Genomic DNA, 26935 nt, shown 5'->3' on the forward strand with positions numbered 1-26935 from the left:
CAGAGGGAATGGCCAGGCCCTGGGGGGAGTTGTGTGGCAGAGGTATATACAATCCTGAGGGGTGCAGACAGAGTGTAGGCACATATTCTTTTTTCCTAGGCAAAGGAACTAAAAACTAAAGGGGCATTGATTTAAGGAGATGGGTGAAGATTTAAAAGGGACTTGAGAGACAACTTCCTCTCACAAAGAGTGACGCGTCTGTTCAGTGTGAAGGCAGAGAAGTGGTTAAAGCATTTATAAAAGTACTGGGATAAAAGGGCTTTAAGACTATAAGACATAGGAGCAGAATTAGGCCATTTGGCCCATCAAGTCTGCTCTGCCATTCAATCATGGCTGCTCCATTTTCTCCCCTCCTCTGCCCCAATCCCCAGCCATCCCCCATAATCTTTGGTGTCATGGCCAATCAAAAACCAACCAGCTCTGCCTTAAGTAAACCTAACGACCTGGACTCCACAGCTGCACGAGGCAACGAACTCGACAAATTCATCACCCTTTGGCTAAAGAAATTTCTTCACATCTCTGCTTTGAATGGATGCTCCTGTATCCTGAGTCTGTGCCCTCTTGTCCTAGAATCCCCCGCCATGCAAAACATCCTTTCCACATCTACTCTGTCTGGGGCTTTCAAATTTCAAAAAGTTTCAATCATATCCCTCCTCATCCTTCTGAATTCCAGCAAGTACAGACCCTCCTTGTATGATAATCCTTTTGTTCCCAAAATCATCTTTCTGAACCTCCTCTGAAGCCTCTCCAATGCCAGCACATCTTTTCTTAGATGAGCAGTCCAAAACCATTCACTATATTCAAGGCAGGCCTCACCAGTTCCTTATAAAGCCTCAGTATCACATCCCTGCTGTTGTGTTCTGGACCTTTGGAAATGAAATCTAACATCATGTGGATAGTCAGAGGCTTTTTCCCAGGGCTGAAATGGCTAGCACAAGAGGGCACAGTTTTAAGGTGCTTGGAAGTAGGTACAGAGGAGATGTCAGGGGTAAGTTTTTTACTCAGAGAGTGCTGAGTGCGTGGAATGGGCTGCCGGCAACGGTGGTGGAGGCGGATACGATAGGGTCTTTTAAGAGACTTTTGGATAGGTACATGGAGCTCGAAAAAATAGAGGGCTGTGGGTAACCCTAGGTAATTTCTAAAGGTAAGGACATGTTCGGCACAGCTTTGTGGGCAGAAGGGCCTGTATGGTGCTGTAAGGTTTCTATGTTTCTATTACAGAATACCCTAAAGGTTAACTTGCAGGTATTGTCGGTCATCTGGTCCAGGTGACTTATTTACCTTCAGACTTCTTGGTTTCTCAAGAACCTCCTCTCTAGTTATGGTAACTTCAAACACTTCATGACCCCTGACACCTGGCATTTCCACCTTACTGCTAGTATCTTCCACAGGGAAGACTGATGCAAAATACTTATTCAGTTCGTCCGCCATTTTGTTGTCTCCCACTATACCTCTCCAGCATCTTTTGCAGTAGTCCGATATCCACACTCACCTCTTTTACACTGAAGAAACTTTTGGTATCCTCGTTAATATTATTGACTAGTTTATTTTCGTATTCCATCTTTACCTTCTTAATGACGTTTTTAGTTGCCTTTTGTTGATTTTTAAAAGCTTCCCAATCCTCCCACTCATTTTTGCTCTATTATTTGCCCTCTCTTGGGTTTTAATATTGGCTTTGACTTCTCTTGTTAGCCATGGTTGTGTCATCTTTCCTTCAGAATACTTCCTCTTTGGGATGTATATATCATGTGCCTTCCAAATTGCTTCAGAAATTCCAGCTGTCATCCCCAAACTGATTAATCCCCTAGCAGTGCTGTTATTACCTTTAACACTGAGACAATGAGTTACGTCTTTAGCTTTCTACAATTGTCCATTCAAAAGTAAAACAGATAAATAACGGTAATTGATCAATAACAAAAGACCCACAATCAGAATAAGATGATAGTTCTGCTTTTCAGTCCATTAATGGTGATAATCACAAAGACTTTCTTATATTACATATCATTTCCATTCGAGTGCATAGCAGATTTCAATTTCATTGCTATTTCATATGGGCTGGCTTGCACGCAATGTCAGTAAGAAAGGGTAACAAGAGAGAACACACACTAGTCCTCGGGGATCAGAAGTGGAAAGGGTGAGCAGTTTCAAGTTCCTGGGTGTCAACATCTCTGAGGATCTATCCTGGGCCCAGCATATCAATGCAGCTACAAAGCAGGCACGGTAGCGGCTATATTTCATTCGGAGTTTGAGGATATTTGGTATGTCACCAAAGACGCTCACAAATTTCTACAGATGTACCATGAAGAACATTCTAACTAGCAACATCACCGTCTGGTATGAGGGCTCACTGCACAGGATTGAAATAAGCTGCAGAAAGTTGTAAGCTCAGCTAGCTCCATCATGGGCACTAGTCTCCCCAGCATCTCGGATTTCTTCAAGGAGCGATGCCTCAAAAAGGCGGCATCCATCTTTAAGGGCCCCCACCAACCAAGACATGACCTTTTCTCATTCTACCATCGGGAGTCTGAAGGCACACACTCAACGACTCAGCAACCGCTTCATCCCCTCTGCCATTAGATTTCATACTTTTTTGCACTACTTACTTAATTTAACTTTTTTATATAAATATAAATTAAATATAAATATCCAGTTTTTATTACGTATTGCAATATACTGCTGCTGCATAACAGCAAATTTCACGACATATGCCGGTGATGTTAAACTTGATTCTGATTCTGATTGCCCATAGCCTTACTAATTGGAAACTGGAGTTATTCAGAGTAGTGCTGCTGTGCTCCTACATGCATGAACCCGGGTTGTCCTGAGTCACTACGCCATACGGAGACTGCAGCTCACTTTCAACAATTAACCGAGTGATAATTATCCCGAATAATATCATTCCAAGACATATCAGAAACCAGATCATTGCAGGTGGAATGCACGTGCCATTCATCTTTGGGTTTGGTGCAATACTCATAGTTGAGTTCATCAGCAGTGGCTTCAGTTTTCTGAAGAAACAATCCTCTAAATGAATGGAAGAGCCATGGAGATATCCAAGATGGCGGCACGACACAGCTTGCAGTGGCCACTCTGGAACTGATTATCTGTTATTTGTGAAGCGGGGTGCCATGCGCAATCATAATTGGATGAAAAACGGACATGGGAACATGGAGGAGCATCTGGAAATCTCCAGGAAGACCTTCTTTGTTGCTGCTGCTGCTGTGAGGTCCGGGTCTCTGCTGGGAAGAACAGGCCCCCCAGTCCTTGGAGTCCGCTGCGATCAGGTCGCTTTCGGAGTGTGCTGCGTCTGCGAGGCTGGGTTCGATGGAGCTTTCATTGTGTGCTGCATCTGCGAGGCTGAGTCGGACGGCGCCGTGGAAGTCCATAGCGGGGGTATTCCCTTCTGCTGCCGGCGTGGGATGGCGAGTCTGTCGGGACCCTGAGGACTTGTGGAAACTGTACGGTAGTTTCTTTTGAACTTATAGTCTTTTAACATCTTTGGACTATTTTTACTGTGCCCATGGTCTGTTTTTTTTATCAATTATGCGATTGTTTGCACTGGTGTAACTATATGTTATAACTATGTGGTTTTGTGCAGGTCTCGTAGCTTTAGTTTTTGGTCTTGTTTGTCTGGTGGATTTGGAGCTCCTTTCCGGGGAACGTGCTAAGATGGTAGCGCAATATTAATACGCAGCAGCCTGTCCGGACTCTGGATTGGGGATTGTCAAACGTTAAGTGGATTTTCTGGTGTAGTCTGTTTTGTCATATGCTTTTGTGATGTCATTCTGGGGGAACGTTGTCTCATTTTTTAACTGCATTGCATTTGTGGTTTCTAAATGGCAATAAACTGAATCTGAATCTGAAACTGAAGAGCCACTATCTAATAATGGGCAAGGTGCGTTCTCAGATTTTCAAGCAATGCTTTCAGTATAATGAAATCATTTAAAACACCATAATACTGTAGAGCAATCCTAAACACAATACTGAGGTACAAGAGTGGTTGTGTGCCACTCTGTATACAGGCAAGAAAACACTGAAGCCAGAGGTGTTCTCTGGCACTACTGGAAAACCGGCTCCAAATCATTTCCATTACCTACACTGTTGCTGCAAGGAATCGCGAGTCTCTCATTCACTATCTCTCAGCACAAACTCTTTCCCCACAACCCCCACGCACATTTTTCACTGTTACAAGTTTTCCTCAGGCTTTCCATTAAGCCAGTTAACTTACTTCCTGCCCGTTATGCCACTGGCATTTGGGGCAGAAATGCAGATCCTCTCGCTCTCTGTCTGTCCATACTGTTGCACACAGATACAGAAGGATTCTTCATTGCTGTTCCTGTAATAATTTTGTTTTACCAGTCAGGGTTGTTAGCCCTGAGCTGAACCCCTGAGCCTGGAGGATCAGTGGACCACTCTTAGTCTGGCCTCTACCCTTTGACCAGTTTGGCACGGGTGACCCTACCAAGAGGCAAAGCATAAAGCCCTGACTCCAGCCAACATGGCTCTCTGGGTCTTGGAGGAATTAAGCCAGTTAACCTTGTCTCCACTTAGTGGCTGGAGTCAATAACGTCCACCTTCTCTCATTTTCTGGATTTACTTCTCTCTTTTTTTTGAAAAAAAAGGGAAATATATTTATATATCAGCCTCTTCATTTCTTGGCGGAGTTAATTGTCTCGACATAGGAGGTCATGCTCCACTGCACGAGTACTTCATGCATTTTAGCTGATGTTGTGATACAGGGGACAATTTTTATAGCAGTACAACATTAGCAATTGTTGTGCCGATACTTGTCAAAAGCCTCATTGTTTCAAAAGGTAACTCATTTAAATCTTATACATATTTATATATATCTCACTGAGTAAATCCACTAGCACCCCACAGCCTTCAAGCCTGTGGCATTCAATCATATTGAATAATGTAATTACTTATAAAAAGGTTCTTACTGACATGATTGAATTAAACTGCTTAATTATGAAAAATTAGCATTCAGAACAGTCCACAGACAGTGCCGTAAAGTATATGCAAGGAATCAAGGGTAATGGGGAGCAAGTAATAAAGTGGAATTGAGGTCAAGTCAGCCATGATTTGAAGCGACAGACTAGAGGGGCAAGGTTTTGCTCCTGTCTCTTTAATTGTTCAAAAGCAAGGTTCACAACAACAGAATTCCACTAAGCAATACTGCACAAATAGCCAACATGAAACCAAGTTTCAACATTTGCTATTCAGATAGACTTATGATTTTTCAGTTCTACACTTGGCACTCTGCCTCGTCCAATCCTATAAAAACAAAGGAAATACTTAATCTCAAAAAATAAAATAAACAAGTCCAGAATTTACTTTTCATAGAGTAGTTTCTACTCACTGAAATATTTATAAACCATCCATTGCACTTGGTCTAGTATTTCATTTGGTACACAATGAAATAATGTGAAGGGATTTCCTCGAAACGTGTGGTATTCCTCTAAACTGCCAGACCAAACTAAAGATGTGGGCCTAATAAATTATCTATTTATTTTTTATTTATTTAAAGATACAGCACTGTAAGAGGCCCTTCCAGTCCAAAGAGGCTGCGTTGCCCAATTATACGCATGTGACCAATTAACCTACTAACCCGTATCTCTTTGGAATGTGGAGCGATACCGGAGCTCCCGTGGGAAAGTCACACGGTCATAGGGAGAACGTACAAACTCCTTACACAAAGAGCAGCAGAATTGACGCTGGGTCCCTGGCTCTGTAATAACGTTACACTAATGACTACACTACCTGGGGTTGGTGTCCATATTCAGAACCTGCTTCTATGTTACCAATGTCTTTGCTGGAAGCTGCAAGTCTGAAACAATACCCGCCGTCGTGGTTTACTTCTTGTTGCTTCTGATCTTTATCTGCATTGTAATGGGGTTGTGATGAGGGCAAGGATTTGATATGATAAAAAGCAAGAAATAGATGCTCTCCCAAGCTACAGCTTGTGAATTGGCAAAGAATATGTGTTGGATCAGAGGTAATTCATTATATGAGAAGAAATACTGGGTAAGGGGATCTCTTCGACAGTTCCACCCACAACCTCATCATCACCCATGCTTCTGATGGCCTGCACCATCAACCTTTGCCACCAACCTTTGCTGCCTCTGGTTGCTATGACTGACAATAGAAAGGAAGAGAGGTGCTGAGAGTTAAGCAATCTGTCAGGGTCATGCAGTTGAGATAATTGACAAGCTGACAGTGTGTGCAAGCTGTGAAATGCAGACATGAACACAGCACTGTTGTATCATGTGGTTACTTGAGTTACTGTCACCTCCGTGTCAGCTTGAAACAGTCTGGCCATTCTCATCTGACCTCTCTCATTAACAAGGTGTTTTTGTCCACAGAACTGCCACTCATTGGATGTTTTTATTCACCCTCTCTGTAGACTCTAGAGACTGCTGCGTGTGAAAATCTCAGGAGATCAGCACTCCCTTGACCGTTTGTCCCTCCCATCCCTTCCCACCCATCTCCCTCCTGCCACCTATCCTTGCAAGCGGAAAAAGTGCCACACTTTCCGCTACATTCAGGGCCCAAAACAGTCCTTTCAGGAAAGGTATCACTTCACCTGTGAGTCTGCAGGGGTCGTCTACTGCATCCGGTGCTCCCGGTGTGGCCTTCTGTATGTCGGAGAGATTTGATGCAGATTGGAAGACTGCTTCGCCAAGCGTCTACGTTCCATCGACCAGAAAAAGTAGGATCTCCCAGTAGCCCCACAATTTAGTTCCACTTCCCATTCCCATTCCGACATGTCCACCCATGGCCTCCTTTACTGATGTGATGAGGCCACACTCAGGTTGGAAGGGCAACGCCATATATTCTGTCTGGGTAACCTCCAACCCAATAGCATGAACATTGACTTCTCGAACTCCTGGTAATGCCCTCCCACTTCACTATTCCCTATCCTCTTTTCCCTCTCTCACCTTATATCCTTGCCTTCCCATCACCTCCCTCTGGTGTTCCTGCCTGGTTTTCTGTCTTCCATGACCTTCTGAACTCTCTTATCAGACTCCCCCTTCTCCAGCTCTGTATCTCTTCCACCAATCAACTTCACAGCTCTTTACTTCATTCCTCTCCCTCCCAGTTTCACCTATCACCTTGTGTTTCTCCCTCCCCTCCCCCACTTTATTACTCTGTCTCCCCAAGGGTCTTGACCCAAAACGTCAACTGTACTCTTTTCCATAGATGCTGCCTGACCTGCTGAGTTCCTCCAGCATTTTGTGTGTGTTGCTTGGATTTCCAGCATCTGCAGATTTTCTCTGGGTTGTGAATTTACTCTGAAACTATTCAAGTTGTCTGCATTCCCGTGCATAAGTATAAATGACCAGCCTGTTTGGTTTAGCGATGGGAAATTTTGTCACCAGCAGTTGACAATGTTACGCTGCTTTGTTTGGCTATACTCATGAATATTCATGTATGGTTGAATGACAATTAGTCTTCAATTTGAGGTTTGCCCTTTAATCCTGCAGATGAAAGCCCTAATGAGTAGGGCAATCTAAACTGGGCAAAAGCAATTAAGTGTAATAATGAATTGCACTGGTATTTTCATTAGTTAAAAATGTAACTTTCCTCGTGTACAAAATCAAGTAGTTTTGATGTTCTAAATCTAAATCTGAAGTACGATCAAGAAGCTGATAAGTAGCCACTACGAGTTTTGTGGATGCAAATAAATAAGGCCTGATATTGTGGGAAGATTGCACAAATTTAATCAATAATCATCTTAATCATCTTGCTGTTTCTCTTTCAGTACACAAAATGCCTTCTAATTCCTTTGTGGCTTGCTTTGATTCCTTGTTATGTATTCCAAACATTATTCTAAAAACAGATGGAACAGTTTATGGACACAATGGCCCCTTGAGCCTGTTCTACCATTCAATAAGATCATTGTTATCCTCTACCTTGTCCATTTTCTCACCTTTTTTTGTATACCATATTCCTTAGCAACAAAATATATTAATGTCAACTCTTAATATATTTCTTGGCCAAGCATCCACAGCCCATGGCTAAGACAATTCCAAGATTTACAATCCTCTGTATCATTTTAACCCAAATTGTTGCCCTCTAGTTTGAGACTCCCCCATCCTATTCAAAAGGCTGTTATGACACTCATAATGTTATAAACCATTCTAAAGGTCACCTGCACACCAATGTGAAAAAACAGTCTATCTAATGTCTTGTTGAAACTAAACCCCTCCTTTTTCAGTTATATCCCAGTGAATATCTTTTGCAATCATTTAAATGTTACCACTTCTTTCCTATAGTGTGGTGACCAGATCTGCACACAACACTGTAAGTGCAGGTTAACCAATTGGAATATGACATCTGAAACACTCCGTGTGTTGACCATTGAAGGCGAACATGCCATATGCCTTCTTCACCAAATTGTCTACCTGTTGCCACTCTCAGAGACCAATATATTTGAAAACCAAGGTCACTCTATTACATAACTCTCCTCAGAAGCCTAACCATTCACCGTGTATATCTTGCACTCGTTCAACTTCAGAAAATACATGACCTCACACTTGTTGGAGTTAAGATTCATCTGTCACTTCTTTGCCAATTTTCCCAGTTGATGAATATCATAGAACACTACAGCACAGAAACATCCAGTCCATCTAGTCTATACCAAACTATTATTCTGCCTATCTTTGTGTATCGTTGGACAACATTATTCACCCTCCACATACCAGCAATTTTTGGGTCATCTGCAAACTTACTAATTATGCCACTGAAATTCTGATCCAAGTCATTTATATATATATCAAACAGCAGGGGACCCAGCTCCAATCCCTGTGATAGACCACTGGCCACGGGTCTCCAATCTGCAAAACAACCCTCCATCTACCAAGTCAATTTTGAATCCATGACTAGCTCACCTTGGATCATTTGAACACCATGTTTACCAAACTTCTAGTCCAGCCCACAATGCAGACCCTTTACAAATGTCTAGCTAAAGTCCATATAGACAATGTTCAACGTCCTTCTCTCGTCTTAGTCACTTCTTCAAAAATGTCAATCAAACTCTTGAGCTACAATTTCCCACAGAGCCACACTACCTCGACTAAGCCCTTGCCTTTCTAAATGCAAATAAATCCTTTCTCTCAGAATCTTTTCCAATAACTTTCCCACCTGTAGTTAGCTGGTTTACCTCTGCTGCCCTTCTTAAAACAAAAGTGTCCATTAGTTTTCCTCCAGTTTTCCAGTACTTCATCTGTGGCTAACAATGTTACAAAGGTCTCTGTCAGTGTTCCAGCAAAATCCTCCTTTGCTTCCTAAAAAACCTGGAATTACCTGCTTAGGCACTGGGGATTAATCCACATTTCTGTGTTTCAGGATCTCTGGTATCTCCTCCTTGGTGATGTTGAAGTGCTCCAGAATATCGTTTCCTCTCCTGAGCTTAATAGCTTCCACAATTTTCTCTTCAGTAAAATAAGAATGAGAGGACTTCATTCAAGACCTCACTCATTTCCTGCAGCTCCAAGTTGGGCAACAATTTTCCTAGTACAGTATCTTTTAGGGTTCTCCTTTACGTTACCTGACAGGGATATCTCACGTCCCTTTTTGCTCTCCTAATTTCCTTCCTACGCATATGCTGACATCCTGTATACATTTCTCTGTAATTTTTCTTCAATAACAATCTCACCACTCTCATTAAATTTGAAGTTATTTCACTAATCTCTATCGAGTCTGGTTTAAGATGGCACTGGTGAAGCACAGCGATGACTTGCTGGCAGCAAACCACGATCATTAACAACTTGATTCCTCACACTTTTTTTCACAGAAACAATCACTGCAATCAACAGGCTGTCAATTCCCTTTTGGAGTTGAGCTTTCAGGTCACCATTTTTGTAGTGTGAACTGAACACTCGAAGAAGCAGGGCAGTTGTGGTGTGGGCCGAATCGAGGCAGCGGGCCCCCGGCCTGCGAGTGGGGAATGAGCCAAAGGTCCACGGCTGGAACGGACTTGGAGATGATTTGAAGCTTCAGAACCAAGGCGAAGCAGAGCCAAGCCCAAGAGCAAGGAATGACACGAGGTTTGACGGAGTTGAGCGCTGGGCCAGATTGGAAAGGTCGGGTTTGGGTCAATTCGAGGATGTGGGGGCCAGAGCCCAAGAACATATTGGAGCGGCAGGACCTGGGCCAGATTGGAAAGGTCAGGGTGTCAGGGCCAGAAGTGAGGAACGGGCCGGTGATCTGCATGTTGCTCTGTGAGGTTTACACATCTCTGCGCTGAACTGAGGCTGTGGCCCACAACTGATAGGCTCCTGGACCAGCTGCAGCGATGACTGGTTTATGGTAGTGGGCTCACTCTCATGAACTTCAGTTCTGAATGCTATTTGGTTACCTCTGATGTTTGCACGATCTTTTTTTCTGTGCATTTGGTATTTGATGGTCTTTTTAAAAATGTGTTCTATTGGGTTTCTTTGTTTTGTGGCTGCCTGTAAGGAGACGAATCTGAAGGTTGTATATAGTATACATACTTTGATAATAAATGTACTTTTTGAATTTTGAAGTGTATATTTTCTGTTAGATTTATATTCAGATATTTACGTCAGTGATAATTGTGACATGGAAAGTAGAGCCTTGCTTAGAATACAAGATCTCACTGAGCTGGGGGGAGGAAGAGTGATTAGGCATACTCCAGAAAGCTAATGACAAACATTTAAAGTACAGTACAATGGAATCACAGGGGAGAGAGTGGGAAAGTGATATTGAAGTGAAGACTGATTGGCCATGATCATATTGAATGGTGAAGTGAGTAGCCTTTTCCTTTTCCGGCTTCTTCTGTTACTACGGTGCTATCGGCTTGGGGAGGAAAATACCCCGAGGGCCCGAGACTACTGGTTTTGCAGAATCAGGTTTGTTATCACTGATATATGTCATGAAATTTGCTGTTTTGTGCCAGCAGTACGGCGCAATAAATACCATAAATTATGATAAGAAATATATTTTTTAAATCATATAAGCAAAGAGAGCATAATAATAGTGAGCAATACACACAAAATGCCGGAGGAACTCAACATGTCAGGCAGCATCTTTGAAAAGGGGAACAGTCGATGTTTCCAGCTGAAACTGGCTGTAGGGTCTCAGCTCAAAACGTCGACTGTACTCCTTTCCAATAGATGCTGCCTGGCCTGCTGAGTTCCTCCAGCACTTTGTGTGTGTTGCTTTGGATTTCCAGCATCTGCAGATGTCCTCTTGTTTGAAAATAATAGTGAGGGAGTGTTCATGGGTTCATTCAGAAACCCGATGGTAGAGGGGAAGAATCATTGAGTGTGCATCTTAAGGCTCCTGTTCCTCGTCTCTGATGGTAATAATGAGAAAAGGGCATGTCTTGGGTGGTGTGGGTCCCTCACGATGAATACCACCTCTTTGAGGCATTGATCTTTGAAGATGTTCATGATGGTGCAATAGGAATAAGTAGAGAAGTGACAGGAAGCTGCAGTGTGAAGTGTTCTATGTTTGTTTTTTTAAGCAGGCTTGTAGTTTTTGTTATGTTACCTAATAGATCTTCCAAGACACTATTCAGAGTATATCAACAGTTACTTTGTAAAATGAATCTGCTTCAGTCTGGCACATAACTTACTTCTGAGCATCCTAAGTGTATCTGAAATTTCCTACTATTCTCAGGAAATCCGACGACTGCAAATAGATTATTTATGCAGTCAATCGTAGCTAAATTGACACACTGAGTTTACAGGTAGGTGGATGAAGATGTTATGAGCTCCTAGCTCTGCACCAGAAGAAATCATGTAGGAGATATCTAACTACACAGCAGCAGAGAATATTTTCACAGTTAATGTAAAAAAAAATGCTGGAAACAATCAGCAGCATCTGTGGAACAGGAGCGATTTATGTTTCGGTTCTGGAACGCTTCATCAGAACTAAAAAAGGAAGAAAAGAAAGTTGTTTTAAGCAGTAACTGGGGCCTTCCACTTTAATTCACCAGCCCACTCCGGCTCTCATCTTTCTGTCAACTGCCTTTCAAATTCTCCAGCTTCAGCTAACTCCCTCTTGCCTGTATCGGATCATCTTCAATGAAAGCTCATCAAACACATCTTTAGCACCCCACCCCAGCATTCGTCACCCTCCACAGGGATTACTCCCTCTGTGATTCCCTGGTCCATTTGTCCTTCCCCAATCCTGGCATTTATCCCTACCTACTAGCAGAAAAAGTGCTGTATCTGCTCATTCACCTCCATTCAGTCCTTCCAGGTGAGGCAACACTTCACCTGCCAATCAGCTGGAGTTGTCTAGTGTGTCCAGCGGTCCCGACGTGACCTCCTCTACACTGGCGGGACCCACTGTAGATTGGGGGAACCACTTCGCTCCATTTGCAAAAGGCAGGATGTTCCCGGTAGCCAACCATCTTAATTCCAATCCCCATTCCCATTCCAACATGTCGGTCCATGGCCTCCTCTAATGCCACAATGAGGCCACTCTCAGGTAGGAGGAGCTACACCTCATATTCTGTCTGGGTAGCCTCCCACCGGACAGCATGAATATTTATTTCTCCAACTTCTGGTAATTTCCCCTCCCCCCTTCCCTCTTCTTCAATTCCCCACTCTGGTCCCCTCTCTTCTCTCCTCTTCAGATGCCTGGCACCTTCCCCTTGTACCCCTCCTAACTCCTTTTTTCCCCAAGGCCCACTCTCTTCTCCTATTAGATTCTGTCTTCTCCACACCTATTCCACCTATCGCATCCCAGCTTCTTACTTCATCACCCCTTCCCACCCATCTGACTGCATCTATCACCTTCTAGCCTGTTTTCTTTATTCTCTCCCCCATCCCCTACCCCATCATCCTATTCTGGCATCTTCCCCCCTTCCTTTCCCATCCTGATGAAGGATCTCGGCCGGAAACATCGACTGTGCTTCTTTCCATAGATGCTGCCTGGCCTGCAGAGTTCCTCCAGCGTTTTGCGTGTGTTGCTCTGGATTTCCAGTATGTGCAGAACCTCTTGTATTTCTGTATCAGAACTAGCCATTCCTGTCTGTCATCATTTTGACTTACAGTTTTTCCTTTTATTCTATGTATGTATTGTCTGGCCTGCTGGACATGTCCTGCAACCCTGCCATTAGCAAAACATTATAGAGGCAACAAAGACTCTTATTTTAACTGCAATGTTTGCACATCTGGTCTTATCCTATCAGAGATATTCTTGTTCTACCCATCGCCCGCACCCACCTTCTCTGCTACTGAAAACTAATTTGTTTCCTATTTATCACGGTTCTGATTAAGATTCCTGCACCTGAAAATTTCACTCTGCTTCCCTCTATATTCCCAGCATTCTTTGTTTTTAGCTAGATTTCAAGCATCAGCCGTCCTTTGCTTTTCAAAGCACATATCAGCCTGGACTTGGTGGCAGTATGTTTTTTTTTCTGAGAGGTTTTCATGTGTGCACAGTTTAATATATAAATACCACAGAAGCTGTCAGTATTTCACAAGCTATCTTATTTGCAACTTCCTCTGTCACATACAAGCAAATTCTCTAAAACTGATATGACTTTAGGCTAACCACAAACTAGTGGCACTGCCAAATGCCCTTCAACTATGCTCAATTTACCAGTGTTCTTATGGAGCTAGTAACGGCATCCTGAGCCATAATTACAGCTTAATTAACTATATGGTCACAAAAGAAGAAGTCATGTTTGTGGACTGTAGTTCCCTACTTGAGTATTTCAGAACTTCAGAATTTGTAAAGTTTAAAAAATATATATATGCACTTATGATATTCGACAAAATGTTTTAGCTTTCTGTGATGAGCTCCTTGAGCCTGAGCACGGTGCCAGTGGGTGTTTTAGAGCACCTGAATTGGTTTATTGTTATTTAACAGCTGTCCTCAATCATTCCTTGTGCTTTTTCTTGAGTGACTCACTCCTTGTAATGCAATCTCCCGGTGCCTTCTGTTTAAACTTGTTAACTCGATAGGATCAGGGATTCCGTGTTACTTGTAATATTCAAGCAGATGCCCAATCACCACTAATCACTGGGTCCTAGTTTTCAGAATGTTACTGCTTGTGGTGTTACTTGGCTGAGCCACTGATGTTATTTTGGAATTATTATGAGTAAACTCTCATTGCTGCTTCTACATCAGGAGTCTGTTTTTGGGTTCTGATATTGCCAGTGCACATTGTGACAGAAAGACCCAGCATAGGGTGAACATCGGTGTTTTAGCTGGAGGTGAGGGTGTCCTCTATTCATGTCTGGGCTCCTCTAGTCTACATTCTGAGTTTCTCCGGTCTATGTTCTGAGCTTTCCATGTCACAAGAACCCAGGTTCCCAGCTTGGTGTTCCTATGACTCAGTTCAAAAAACATAGAAAACCTACAGCAGAATACAGGCCCTTCAGCCCACAAAGTTGTGCCGAACATGTCCCTACCCTAGAAATTACTAGGTTTACCCATAGCCCTCTATTTTTCTAAGCTCCATGTACCTATCCAAAAGTCTCTTAAAGGACCCTATCGTATCCGCCTCCACCACCGTTGCCGGCAGCCCATTGCACGCACTCACCACTCTCTGAGTAAAAAACTTACCCCTGACATCTCCTCTGTACTCACTCCCCAGCACCTTAAACCTGTGTCCTCTTGTGACAACCATTTCAGCCCTGGGAAAAAGCCTCTGACTATCCACACGATCAATGCCTCTCATAACAAATCAGTATTTAAGTCAGTAGTGTAAATTTTGGAAGAGTAAAAGACTGTGAGCAGGATCCTTCCTAGGTTTCGAGTTTCAGGGTCTCCAGGCTTTTCTCGGGTTTAAGTGTCCTGCCCTAAGCATCCCAGCCTATGCATTTGTCCTCCTCGAGGTTCTCAAGATCGCCAATCTTTCCAAGAGCTTTTCAATGTTTCCAAAGTGTTTTCAATGTTCTCCCCGTCTCGAGGACTCTCAACCCTCCTTCTTAGGGCCCTGCTCAACGTTCCCCAGTATCGCGCGAGGTTCCCCTGTCTCGCTTGAGGTTCCCTGGTCTCGCAGTCTCTCGGAGCTCCCTAGTCTCTCAGCGTTACCAAGTCTCCCTGCCTCTCAGCGTTACCAAGTCTCACTGCCTCTTGGCAGTCTCTCTCCCTTTCGAGTGCCCCAGTTCTCTCAAATCGTCCCTGGATCTCAAGTTTTTAGGTCTCCCTGGGCTGTCAGGTGCTGACATAGGGAAGGAGGGTCTTATAATGAGTTCCTCAGGCCTGTGCATGGGGCTCTGAGGTTTTTGAGCACCTGAATTGGGTTATTGTTGTTTAATAACAGTCATTAAGCATTTAAAGTTCCTTGCATTTTTTCTCAAGCAACTCACTGTTTGTATTTCAATCTCCTGCTGCCTTCTGTTTAAGCTTGTTAAGTTTATGTTGATATGTTCGGGTACTTCGTGTTACTAATACTATTTAAGTGGATGCCTGATCAGCACTAATTGCTGGGTCTTAGTTTTGGGAATATAACTTCTCTCAGTGTCGCTTGGCCGGCCCACTGATGTTCTTTTGGAATTGTAATGAATAAACTCTTGTCACTGTTTCTGTACCAAGAGTCTGTCTTTCCTCTACACTCGGGTACCGATATTGCCAGCATACATCACTACACATACACATTTTAACCTCCAGACGTTCTGACTGTGAGAAACTCTTGACTGCTTCTTCAGCTGTATGGTATCAGCTGGATGCCTGAGATCTGACTGAACAGCACATGGCATAAGACAACTCACCAACATACTAATTTTTAATTAGGAATTTTCTTTGAGTTTTGTACCAAGTGGATGGTGTATTTTGGGCCACTGTGAATACACTTCAACACATATTGTTTGGATAAGTAGGTATGACAGGGATATTTCCTAGATAAAATCCTTTCCATCCAATGTGATTGACAGGAATTACTTGCTACAATGCAATATTTTATTGTAAGGAGGAGGTTTTAGAAGATATAAATCATAAATGTTATATATTAGCAGAAGCACAAATGAAGTAAAATCATCAAGCAAGTTTTTAATGCATCTCATAAAATTCATTTCCCCATAACTTTAACTTGTAAATCTCCTCTGCACTCTCTCTATAGTATCCACATCCTTCCTGTAGTGAGGTGAGCAGAACTGAACACAGTACTCCAAGTGGAGTCTAACTAAGGCCTTGTATAGCTGTAATTGTATTGTGTGTAGTTTTGGTCACCGAATTACAGGAAGGATATTAATAAGGTTGAAAGAGTGCAGAGAAGGTTTACAAGGATGTTGCTGGGACTTGAGAAACTGAGTTACAAAGAAAGGTTGAATAGGTTAGGACTTTATTCCCTGGAGCGTAGAAGAATGAGGGGAGACTTGATAGAGGTATATAAAATTATGATGGGTATAGATAGAGAGAATGCAAGCAGGCTTTTTCCCCTGAGGCTAGGGGAGAAAAAAACTAGAAGACATGGGTTAAGGGTGAAGAGGGAAAAGTTTACAGGGAACATTAGGGGAGGGACTTCCTCACACAGAGAGTGGTGGGAGTGTGGAATGAGCTGCCAGATGAAGTGGTGAATGTGGGCTCACTTTTAACATTTAAGGAAAACTTGGACAGGTACATGGATGAGAGGTGTATGGAGGGATATGGGCCAGGTGCAGGTCAGTGGGACTAGGCAGAAAAAATGGTTCAGCACAGCCAAGAAGGCCCAAAAGGCCTGTTTCTGTGCTGTAATGTTCTATGGTTCTAACATTACCTCATAGCTCTGGAACTCATTCCCATGGCTGATGAATGCCAACACACCATACGCCTTCTTAGCAACACTGTCAACCTGTGCAGCAGCTTTGAGTGTCCTATGAACATGAACCCCAAGATCTCTCTGATCCTCCACACTGCCAAGAGTCTTACCATTAATACTATATCCTGTCTTCAAATTTGGCCTACCAAAATGAACCACCTCACACTTACCTGGGTTGAACTCCATCTGCCACTTCTCAGCCCAGTTCTTCATGCTATCAATGTCCCGCTGTAACCTCTGACAACCCTCCAAACTATCCACAATGCCCCCGACCTTTGTGTCATCAGCAAACTTACTAACCCACCCTTCTACCTCTTCATTCAGGTCATTTATAAAAATCACGAAGAGAAGGGGTCGCAGAACAGATCACTGAGGCACACCACTGGTCACCGATCTCCATGCAGAACATGAACCATCTATAACCACTCTTTGCCTCCTGCAGGCAAGCCATTTCTGGATCCACAAAGCAAGGTCTCCTTGGATCCCATGCCTCTTTACTTCCTGGATGAGTCTTGCATGGGGAACCTTAGCAAATGCCTTACTGAAATCCATACACACTACATTCACTGCTCTACCTTCATCAATGTGTCTTGTTACATCCTCAAAGAATTCAATCAGGCTCATAAGGCATGACCTGCCCTTGGCACGTACATTGAAACATATAGTGAAAGGTGTCTTTTGCATCATTGTTTGCAATGTGCTGGGGACAGCCCACTAGTGTAGCAAGTGTAACTCACTAACCCTAAACGTTTAAGTTTGGAATGTGGAGGGAAACTGGAACACCAGGAGAAAACTCACATGGACATGGGAGAATCTACAAACTCCTTTCAATCAGCAGCAGGAATCAAAATCTTTCAGTGATCGCTGGCACAGTATAGCAATTGCACTCATCACTACGCTGCCATGCCACCCTAAGACTGCTTTCTATTCTTCTCATTCTGCTATGGTGACTATTTAATGGAAAACAACTTCAAGATATTTTAAAGCTTAGAATACATTTTTATTTTTTATTTAGAAATACAGCACGGAACAGACCCTTCTGGCCCAACGAGCCACACCACTCAGGAACCGACCAATTTACACCTAGCCTATTCATTGGACAATTTACAATGAACAATTAATCTATTAACTGGACTGTGGGAGGATACCAGAGTGCCCGGAAGCAATCCACACATGTACAGGAAGAAGGCAAAAATCTTACAGAGGACACCAGAACTGACCCTGAACTCTGGCGCCCCAAGCTGTACGAGTGTCACGCTAACCACTACGCTATCGTAGTGCCCTAATTTATTTTTTTTTCTTGGAAATGAATAAAAAGCCAAATGGTTAATCTAGTTATGCATCAGTACATCTTATTAAAAGGGCTCTTCATTTAATTATATGGTATAAGGATCATTACAAGAATAAACTTGTGCAAAGTAATTTAATCAAGAGCAAATATATTATTCCATTGTGAGCTCATTTACTTGCATTGGACAGATGAAGACATGGCTCAGAAAAAAACATTTATGTTTGATCCATGGTTAAGAAACTGCTGTGCAGCCATGCAGTTGTCACAAAATTATTTCCAAGGCATCTGCCAAGAAGTGTATTCCTAGTGTAAGCCATGATAATAATCTTCAGGCAGGCAAAGATCCTGTACTAAGTTTGCCTCTAAAACCTGCTTGCAGCCCCAGCCCAAAGCCAAGTCCGAAGGAATGATATCCAACTTTCAGAGGATCTGAAATATGAAATAATGGATCAAATATTGCAACAGATGGTAATCAAAATAAGGAGTGTTATGTCTGGTTCCATATCTTACTGCTAATAAAGCATCTTTGATTGTGGAGCTTTAATGGTGAACTAAGGCAGAATAATAGAGAGATCTTACTGAATGAAACATCTTGATATCATCTGAGCATTTTTACGTTATTCTTTATATGGTGTACATTTGATTATAAGTCTATATTAATAATTATCAAACATTACTTACCATAAACATTGATTTGACACAGATATTAATGACTGGTATCAGTCCAGGAGTTAAAGCCACAGTGAAAGCAAGTTAATTATTAGGCAGGAAATGCTGACATAGCAGAGCACGGGGTGGCAGTGGTTAGCACAACACTGCACAGTACCAGCAACCCAGGTTCAATTCTCGCCACTGTCTGTAAAGTGTTTCTATGTTCTCCCAGTAACCATGTGGATTTCCTCCAAATGCTCCCACGGTCTAAAGACGTACCCATTGGTAGGTTAATTGGTCATTGTAAACAGTCCTGGGACTAGGCTCAGGTTACACCAAGGGTTGCTAGGAGGTGAGGCTCGAAGGGCTATATTGCAATAAATTCTATAAAATCTTTTGCTGAGAACCTTAATCTTCTAAAGCAATGTGTCCTCTAACAGAAAACAAGTAAAAAAATGTGCATATTTAATAGTATTTTACACAAAATGTGTTTATTGTTCTGCAACTCAACTTCTGTTAATATGTAATCTTCAGTGTAGCAGAACAACTCAAGGCACTTGAGCCCCAAAGAAAATGTGAGGTTGGATAATAAAATTCACAGCTGTAGTGGAAGGTTCAATATAGGAGGAGAGAGAGGAATACAGGAGAAAAGAGATTTAGAAAGGAAATTCCAGAGGTTGGAGATGTTTTGATTTCTGGTGGAAATAGAATCTAAGGGACATTTCCAGGCAGAGATCTCCAGTTTTCCTGCCTGTCACTCATTCTGAACCATGGCCTCTAAAACCCATTCACTAATCATTCATGTCACTATTGCCAATAAAACACTTCAGGAGTATTTCATTGGCTGTAAATCACTTTACTGTACACTTGATATCTTCCCTGTCTTAGAAGATCCTGCTGAGCAAATATACAAAATCATTACTCACTTATGACAAACATTAATGTCAATATTAATCTTTCTAGACTTCTGCTAGGTCATTAAATATTATAAATAACTTAATTAAACTCCAATTACACTGTTTGTACAAAATTCTAATTTTCATATTGGATTTGTATTACATACTTTTCAACCAAGGAGAGATAATTAGGATGTGATTTTGTTAGAAACATACTAATAAAAGCCGGTACATAATGACAGTAAACGATTTCTCCCAATTACTGGTTTACTGTTTCCCTGACAACTAGTACGTTAGCATTGCAAATATGTCCTGTTGTGTAATTGTCAATATCACGTGCTCAAAATATAGCTATAACTCAATGTAAAACTCAGATATAATATCACAACCTATAGGATTGATGGAATTTATATGATTTCTTGCACGTGAATCCAGCATTGGACATGTCCCCAAACTGGAGGGAAACTTTACTTAGCCAAATGGCATTGATAGATAATATGTCCTCTTTGTTCCTTGCATTTATTCCTACCTTCCCATCTCTTCTGTGTACCAACTCATTCTCCGTCACGCAGCTGTTGAATCGACCGCTCATAGTCCCCGGACAGAAAATCTAGAATTATGTAAGAATGAGCAATGTTACTGACGGCCCCTCTCGAAGAAGATAATCGTTTTGATGACAATATAGCAGTGCCGGAGCTAAAGTGTTAACGTTTCGCAACCTACATCCTAATCACTGCATTTTGTACAGATCTGGCTGTGAAGCCCAGACCCATCTGCTCATCCAGGAAGAGGTTGGAGAGTCTGGTGTGGATCTAATGTTTACTGGACCCGCCGACCAGCCAGTGACCCTCAGTCGCAACCTACGTGTAGCTAAATGGAAGAGACAGTCTGATGTCTTAATGTTATCGGAGGCAACATGAGACATCCCAAACGGCCGTCTAAATGAATCAGACAAAGAGAGAGAGGTGTTTGAAGGAAGATGTGTCTGAATGGAAAGACGCCGCTTGCTGAATGATCTCTATCAAGATAACAGGCTACTCGAGCAGGTGGAGAGAAGTTCTGTTAACAAGTCCAATTCAAGGAGAAGGCACAGATTTATATATTCATTTATTTGCATATAAAATATTGTTTTAAACCCTTCAACTCTCATTCGCCTGCAGTGAGAGGGACAGTTTCTCTCGCTGCCTTGGCGACTGGATGCGAAGCCAGCGTGCAAGCTGCTGATGTTTAAACAATAAACCCGGAGCAGCGCGGAACACAAAGAGCTGCGCTCCCAGCCCTTACCTCGCACAGACGCCGGCTGCTGCCAAACTGCTACCTTTGCAATCTTGCATCCTCCCATCAGTCTCCCACTAGGTCCACCGGTGCGCTGGCCACGTTTGTAAATAAATATCGCGCCACAAGCAGCGAAAACATAACCTCGCCAAGGGATTCAGATACAAAGATTTAGATGCTTAAACCCGCCCCGATGCCCCCGACGTACACGCAGCCCCCCCCCACCCAATTTACCCCAGTCTGGCGTGTGTGTGTGTACGTCCAAGCCTCCAGATATTGGTGCAAAAGATGCTGTAACATTATATTGCCAGTATTTGGTAACAGTTAAAAACCAAATCAGCTAAGGCTCATGCTCGCTTGTGGAAAAGGGAAAATAAACAAGCATTGAGATCAGTAGAGGCGAAGTCCCATATTACAGATGCAATCACTGGTGACTGTTAAACAATGAGACCATATGTGCCTAGGGTTTTGAGGGTAAGCTCGGAGCATATACCGTTTCATCCGCTGGCTGTGAGGGTGTTTGCATGTCGAGATTGAATATTGGGCACCCTCAAACAGAGCAGTGGAAATTATCGTGTGTTGATGTGTGATCGATTTCTTTTAACTACAATGTCGAATTGCAATTAAAAGAAAATAGCGAAATCACTATGAAGTGTATGGGGGTTGTTCAAATGAAATTGGCCCAGACGTGTAATATAATACTTCGTATTAGGTAACCAAAGTAATTTGGACCTTAGAGAATCGCAGAGTAAGTATGCTTACGCTCAGAGGCCGCTTTATTAAGTACCTCCTCTACCTAATAAAGTGGCCACTGAGTGCGTGTTCGCGGGTTTCTGCTGATGTAGCCCATCCGCTTCGAGGTTCGTCGTGCAGTGCGTTCAGAGATGCTCTGCTGTTGTGATGCATGGTATGTTGAGTTGCTATCGCCTTCCTGTCAGCTGGCCATTCGTCTTTGACCTCTCCCGTCAACAAGAAGTTTTCGCCCTCAGAACTGCAGCTCCCTGGATTATTTTCTTTTGTTTGCTTTTCACGTCATTCTCTGTAAACTCTAGATTCTGTTGTGTCTGAAAATCGCAGATCGGCAGTCTCTGAGACACGCACACCCGACGGTCTGTCACCAACAATTATTCCACAGTCAAAGTCACTTAGTTTACATTTCTTCCATGTGATTCTGATTCTGAAGTTCGGTCTGAGCGACAGCTGAACTCTTGACCTTATCTGCATTGAGTTGCTGCCACATGATTGGCTGATTAGATATTTACATTAACAAGCAGGTGTACAGGTGTACCGGACTGAGTGTGTTAAAATATTTAAAGGCATGTTAGAGCACAAAGAGCGAAAACATACTGAACAGGTTTAAGTCTGGATTGATAGAAGGTTTGGAATTGTGGATGCGAGGCTCTAGTTCATGCGATCTATTCTAGTATTATAACATTTATCTGAGGCAAACTGCTCTTATCCTGTTTCTTATTTTCTTTCTCTAATCTTCATTTTTCAAAAACCAACCTGCTCCCTGGGTCTGTAAGATTAGATAAAACCTAGAATTATTCTCATCTCAAAGCTTTTCTGTGCAGTTACACAAATCCAAATGTCCATGCCTAGATCTCTGTGTCCATCTATTCTCTTTTTCGCGTTCTCCATCAAGAAACATGCATGAGTCCTGATGAAGGGTCTCAGTCCGACTGATCATTTCCCTGCATAGATGCTGCCTGACTTGTTGTGCTCTTCCAGCATTTTGTGTGAGTTGCTCGAGGATTTTCAGCATCTGCAGAATCTCTTGTGTTTTTGACAAGATATATATTTCTCTGCTCTTAACTGTATCTTCTCTTAACTTCCTCCTATCTGTCCAGCCTTTTGATCTTGTTCAAAAAAGGTAGTAGGGATAGTCCAGGTAATTATAGATCAGTGAGCCTTATGTCTGTGGTGGGAAAGCTGTTGGAAAAGATTCTTAGAGATAGGATCTATGGGCATTTAGAGAATCATGGTCTGATCAGGGACAGTCAGCATGGCTTTGTGAAGGGCAGATCATGCCTAAAAAGCCTGATAGAGTTCTTTGAGGAGGTGACCAGGCATATAGATGAGGGTAGTGCAGTGGATATGATCTACATGGATTTTAGTAAGGCATTTGACAAGGTTCCACACGGTAGGCTTATTCAGAAAGTCAGAAGGCATGGGATTCAGGGAAGTTTGGCCAGGTGGATTCAGAATTGGCTTGCCTGTGGAAGGCAGAGGGTCGTGGTGGAGGGAGTACATTCAGATTGGAGGGTTGTGACTAGTGGTGTCCCACAAGGATCTGTTCTGGGACCTCTACTTTTTGTGATTTTTATTAACAACCTGGATGTGGGGATAGAAGGGTGGGTTGGCAAGTTTGCAGATGACACAAAGGTTGGTGGTGTTGTAGATAGTGTAGAGGATTGTCGAAGATTACAGAGAGACATTGATAGGATGCAGAAGTGGGCTGAAAAGTGGCAGATGGAGTTCAACCCGGAGAAGTGTGAGGTGGTACACTTTGGAAGGACAAACTCCAAGGCAGAGTACAAAGTAAATGGCAGGATACTTGGTAGTGTGGAGGAGCAGAGGGATCTGGGGGTACATGTCCATAGATCTCTGAAAGTTGCCTCACAGGTAGATAGGGTAGTTAAGAAAGCTTATGGGGTGTTAGCTTTCATAAGTCGAGGGATAGAGTTTAAGAGATACGATGTAATGATGCAGCTCTATAAAACTCTAGTTAGGCCACACTTGGAGTACTGTGTCCAGTTCTGGTCACCTCACTATAGGAAGGATGTGGAAGCATTGGAAAGGGTACAGAGGAGATTTACCAGGATGCTGCCTGGTTTAGAGAATATGGATTATGATCAGAGATTAAGGGAGCTAGGGCTTTACTCTTTGGAGAGAAGGAGGATGAGGGGAGACATGATAGAGGTGTACAAGATATTAAGAGGAATAGACAGAGTGGACAGCCAGCGCCTCTTCCCCAGGGCACCACTGCTCAGTACAAGAGGACTTGGCTTTAAGGTAAGGGGAGGGAAGTTCAAGGGGGATATTAGAGGAAAGTTTTTTCACTCAGAGAGTGGTTGGTGCGTGGAATGCACTGCCTGAGTCAGTGGTGGAGGCAGATACACTAGTGAAGTTTAAGAGACTACTAGACAGGTATATGGAGGAATTTAAGGTGGGGGTTTATATGGAAGGCAGGGTTTGAGGGTCGGCACAACATTGTGGGCCGAAGGGCCTGTAATGTGCTGTACTATTCTATGTTCTATGTTCTTATAGAGCAAAATGCCCCCCTTCTGCACCAGACTGTTTCTATAATATTGTCTCATGAAAAAAGAAATTTGCATGGGTAGAATTCTTGGAAGAGCATGGGAATAATTTCCTGTATTAGTGCTGTATTGTATAACATACTCACTACACTAACGTGTAATATCCAGTGGAATCAGCAGGATGAAAACTCTGTAGCTGATCACAGAGTGATCAATGGGAGAGAACAGACATAAGAACACAAAACTCAGTAACCCGAGTAGGCCATTCGGGCTGTCATGATTGCTCTGCCACTCAACAAGATGATAGCTGATCTTTTATCTATTTATTCATTTTTATTTAGAGATACAGGCCCTTCTAGCCCAAAGAACCACACTGCCAAGCAACCCATCTAGTCAATACTAGCCTATTCATGGGACAATTTACAACAACCAATTAACCTACTAACTGGTACACCTTTGGGCTATGGCTTGTCTTTTGCCTCAGCATCACTTTCCTGCACTAATCCCATTCTCATTAGGGGATCTAATGGGGTAAATTGTTCACATGAAGAATACATGATATCAGAGGCATGTTACCAGAGCAGTTGGTGAAATCAGATACAATCACTGCATTTAAGAACCGTTTAGACAACACACTTGAATTGTCAATGCACAGAAGATCCCAATATGGGCAAATGAGATTTGCAACAAGACCAAGCTCGTACACAGCATACAAGATGTATTTTCACTGGTCATCCATTTAATTGAGGTAAGATATCATTACTCAACTTTCTTTCAATATATTCCACCTCCCAAGTTCTCATTCATTAATTTATGGAAGTTACAGAACCACTCATCCTGGTTGAAGTGGCACTAAATTTGAATTAAGGGAAGGTGCCTTTGCAGTACTTTAAAGAAGTGTATATATGGTTTTACATTGTTAGACTCTCTGTAATCAGTACATATTTTATTGAGGGAAATGGACATTTACAGAACAGTTATCATGGGTTGGATAATCAGTAGTCCATTAATATAAATAGAAAATGCTGGAAATACTCAGCAGGTCAGGCAATATCTATGGAAATAGTGGGACAGTTAGCATTTCAAAATTAGCCTTGTTTCTTTTCCCATAGGATAGTGGAGTGGAGTCACATGAAGCCGTGGGAGCAGGTGGTGGATGGCCGTGTGAGCAACTGGTGCCTTTCACAAGTCCTGGTTGTGCAACCACCGACAGCAGGGAGACTATCCCTGAAGAGTATTGACAATGGCTAGGGTCGCCCGTCTTGTAAAGACACTGCCCAAACAAAGGTGATAGCAAAGCACTTCTGCAGAAAAATTTGCCAAGAAAAATCTTGGTCATGAGTTCATGATCACCTACGTCTTATGACACAGCAGAATAATGATGACTATCTCTTCCCGTAGATGTGACCCGATTTGCTGAGTATTTCTAACATTTTCTGCTTTAATTTTAGATTTGCAGCGTCTGCAGTTCTTTTGTTTTGATGTTTCAGTCCCATCAATAGATGGTGCAGGAGCCGCATGTATTTTATCCAAAATGTAATCAGTTTCAAACCAGCCATTCTACTTACCCGAGAAATGCAGGATTTAGCTTTTAACGAGGAAAAGAAAGTGACATGATCAAAGAACTGCTGTATCTTTTACAATTTAAGTTTATGTATCCTTAGTGGAGTATGAGGTGTCCAGGGAGTGGGAGGGGTGGTGGGTGTAGGACCTCTGCTGGTGGGGCTTGCCATAACTATTCCAGGGCAGCTCACTCACCTTTGATCCCCACCGGCCACCAGCCACCAGATAGATACTCAGCTCTCACTTGTGGCTCCAAATAGCATGCAACAGCAGCACACTCCGGTGCAATGCTTCGAGAAGTGGGCTAAACCAGGAGAGGGTAGCCGGCAGCCTCGTACCCAGTGAGATAGGGACATGCCAAGTCAGCTCCAGTGGATGAGATCGACAGTGGGATCCAGCGGCCAGGAAGGCGGTACTGCAACAGTCCATGGAGAGCACAGGGCATGACAAAGCACAGAAGATGTCATGGTATTCCACTGCAAACAAGGAAGACCCCAGTTTGTGGAGCTTGTTCGTACCACTGGACAAAGACTTGTGAAGTCAAGAGAGTGGAACTGCCCCAGTGCAACGGCTTTTCCACTTTAAAAACTCTCTCGCACAGGTTTACTCTCCTCATCGTACGTGATAGACAACCAGTATCCTTCAGAATTGTAATTTCCGAATGATTTCTATGCAATCAGTAAATGTGTGCATCTTAAGAAAGTAGAGATTTGTAAGTTCAAACTTGGCTACCAAACATATTCCAGCGTAGCCATGGAGACATAAGAGACATCCTGGACTGTGGAGCAAAAGATAACAAACTGCTGGAGGAAATCACTATCTGTGGGAAGGGAATTCCTAGTCCCAGTGCAAGGTTGCAAACCAAAACCCCAAACCCCTGGTGACGCTGCTCAACCTGCTAAGTTTCTCCGTCAATTTTTTGCTCTTTTTAATGGGTATGGCTTAGAGCGTGGATCAGTACTTGAAGCTATGTTATGGTGGCCATTACAGAGACTTGGATGGCTCAGGGACAGGAATGGTTACTTCAAGTGCCGGGTTTTAGATGTTTCAAAAAGGACCAGGAGGGAAGCAAAAGAGGTGGGGGAGTGGCACTGTTGATCAGAGATAGTGTCACGGCTACAGAAAAGGTGGACATCATGGAGGGATGGTCTGTGGGTGGAGGTAAGGAAGGGGTCAATAACTTTACTGGGTGGTTTTTATAGGCTGTCCAATAGTAACAAGAATATCGAGGAGCAGATAGGGAAACAGATACTGGAAAGGTATAATAATA

General features: G+C 42.9%; 1 protein-coding gene and 1 long non-coding RNA gene across 2 annotated transcripts in view; both read right to left on the reverse strand.

The window, feature by feature from the left end:
* The window catches only part of LOC140733616 (macoilin-like), a 113853-nt gene extending 92878 nt beyond the window's left edge, over positions 1-20975 (reverse strand). The window contains exons 1-2 of the mRNA XM_073057193.1: positions 20852-20975; positions 20097-20177 (exon numbers count right to left, since the gene is read on the reverse strand). Coding sequence (XP_072913294.1) covers positions 20097-20125 — 29 coding nt within the window. The 5' untranslated portion in view covers positions 20126-20177; positions 20852-20975. The remainder of the gene's footprint in view (positions 1-20096; positions 20178-20851) is intronic.
* On the reverse strand, positions 18139-18863 carry LOC140733619 (uncharacterized). The gene is made up of 2 exons (XR_012100323.1): positions 18702-18863; positions 18139-18449 (listed from the first exon to the last, which is right to left on the reverse strand). It is a non-coding gene; the product is annotated as an uncharacterized lncRNA (long non-coding RNA).
* Positions 20976-26935: the final 5960 nt, after the last annotated feature.

Source organism: Hemitrygon akajei, chromosome 9, assembly GCF_048418815.1.
Source record: "Hemitrygon akajei chromosome 9, sHemAka1.3, whole genome shotgun sequence".
Classification (NCBI taxonomy): Eukaryota; Metazoa; Chordata; class Chondrichthyes; order Myliobatiformes; family Dasyatidae; genus Hemitrygon; species Hemitrygon akajei.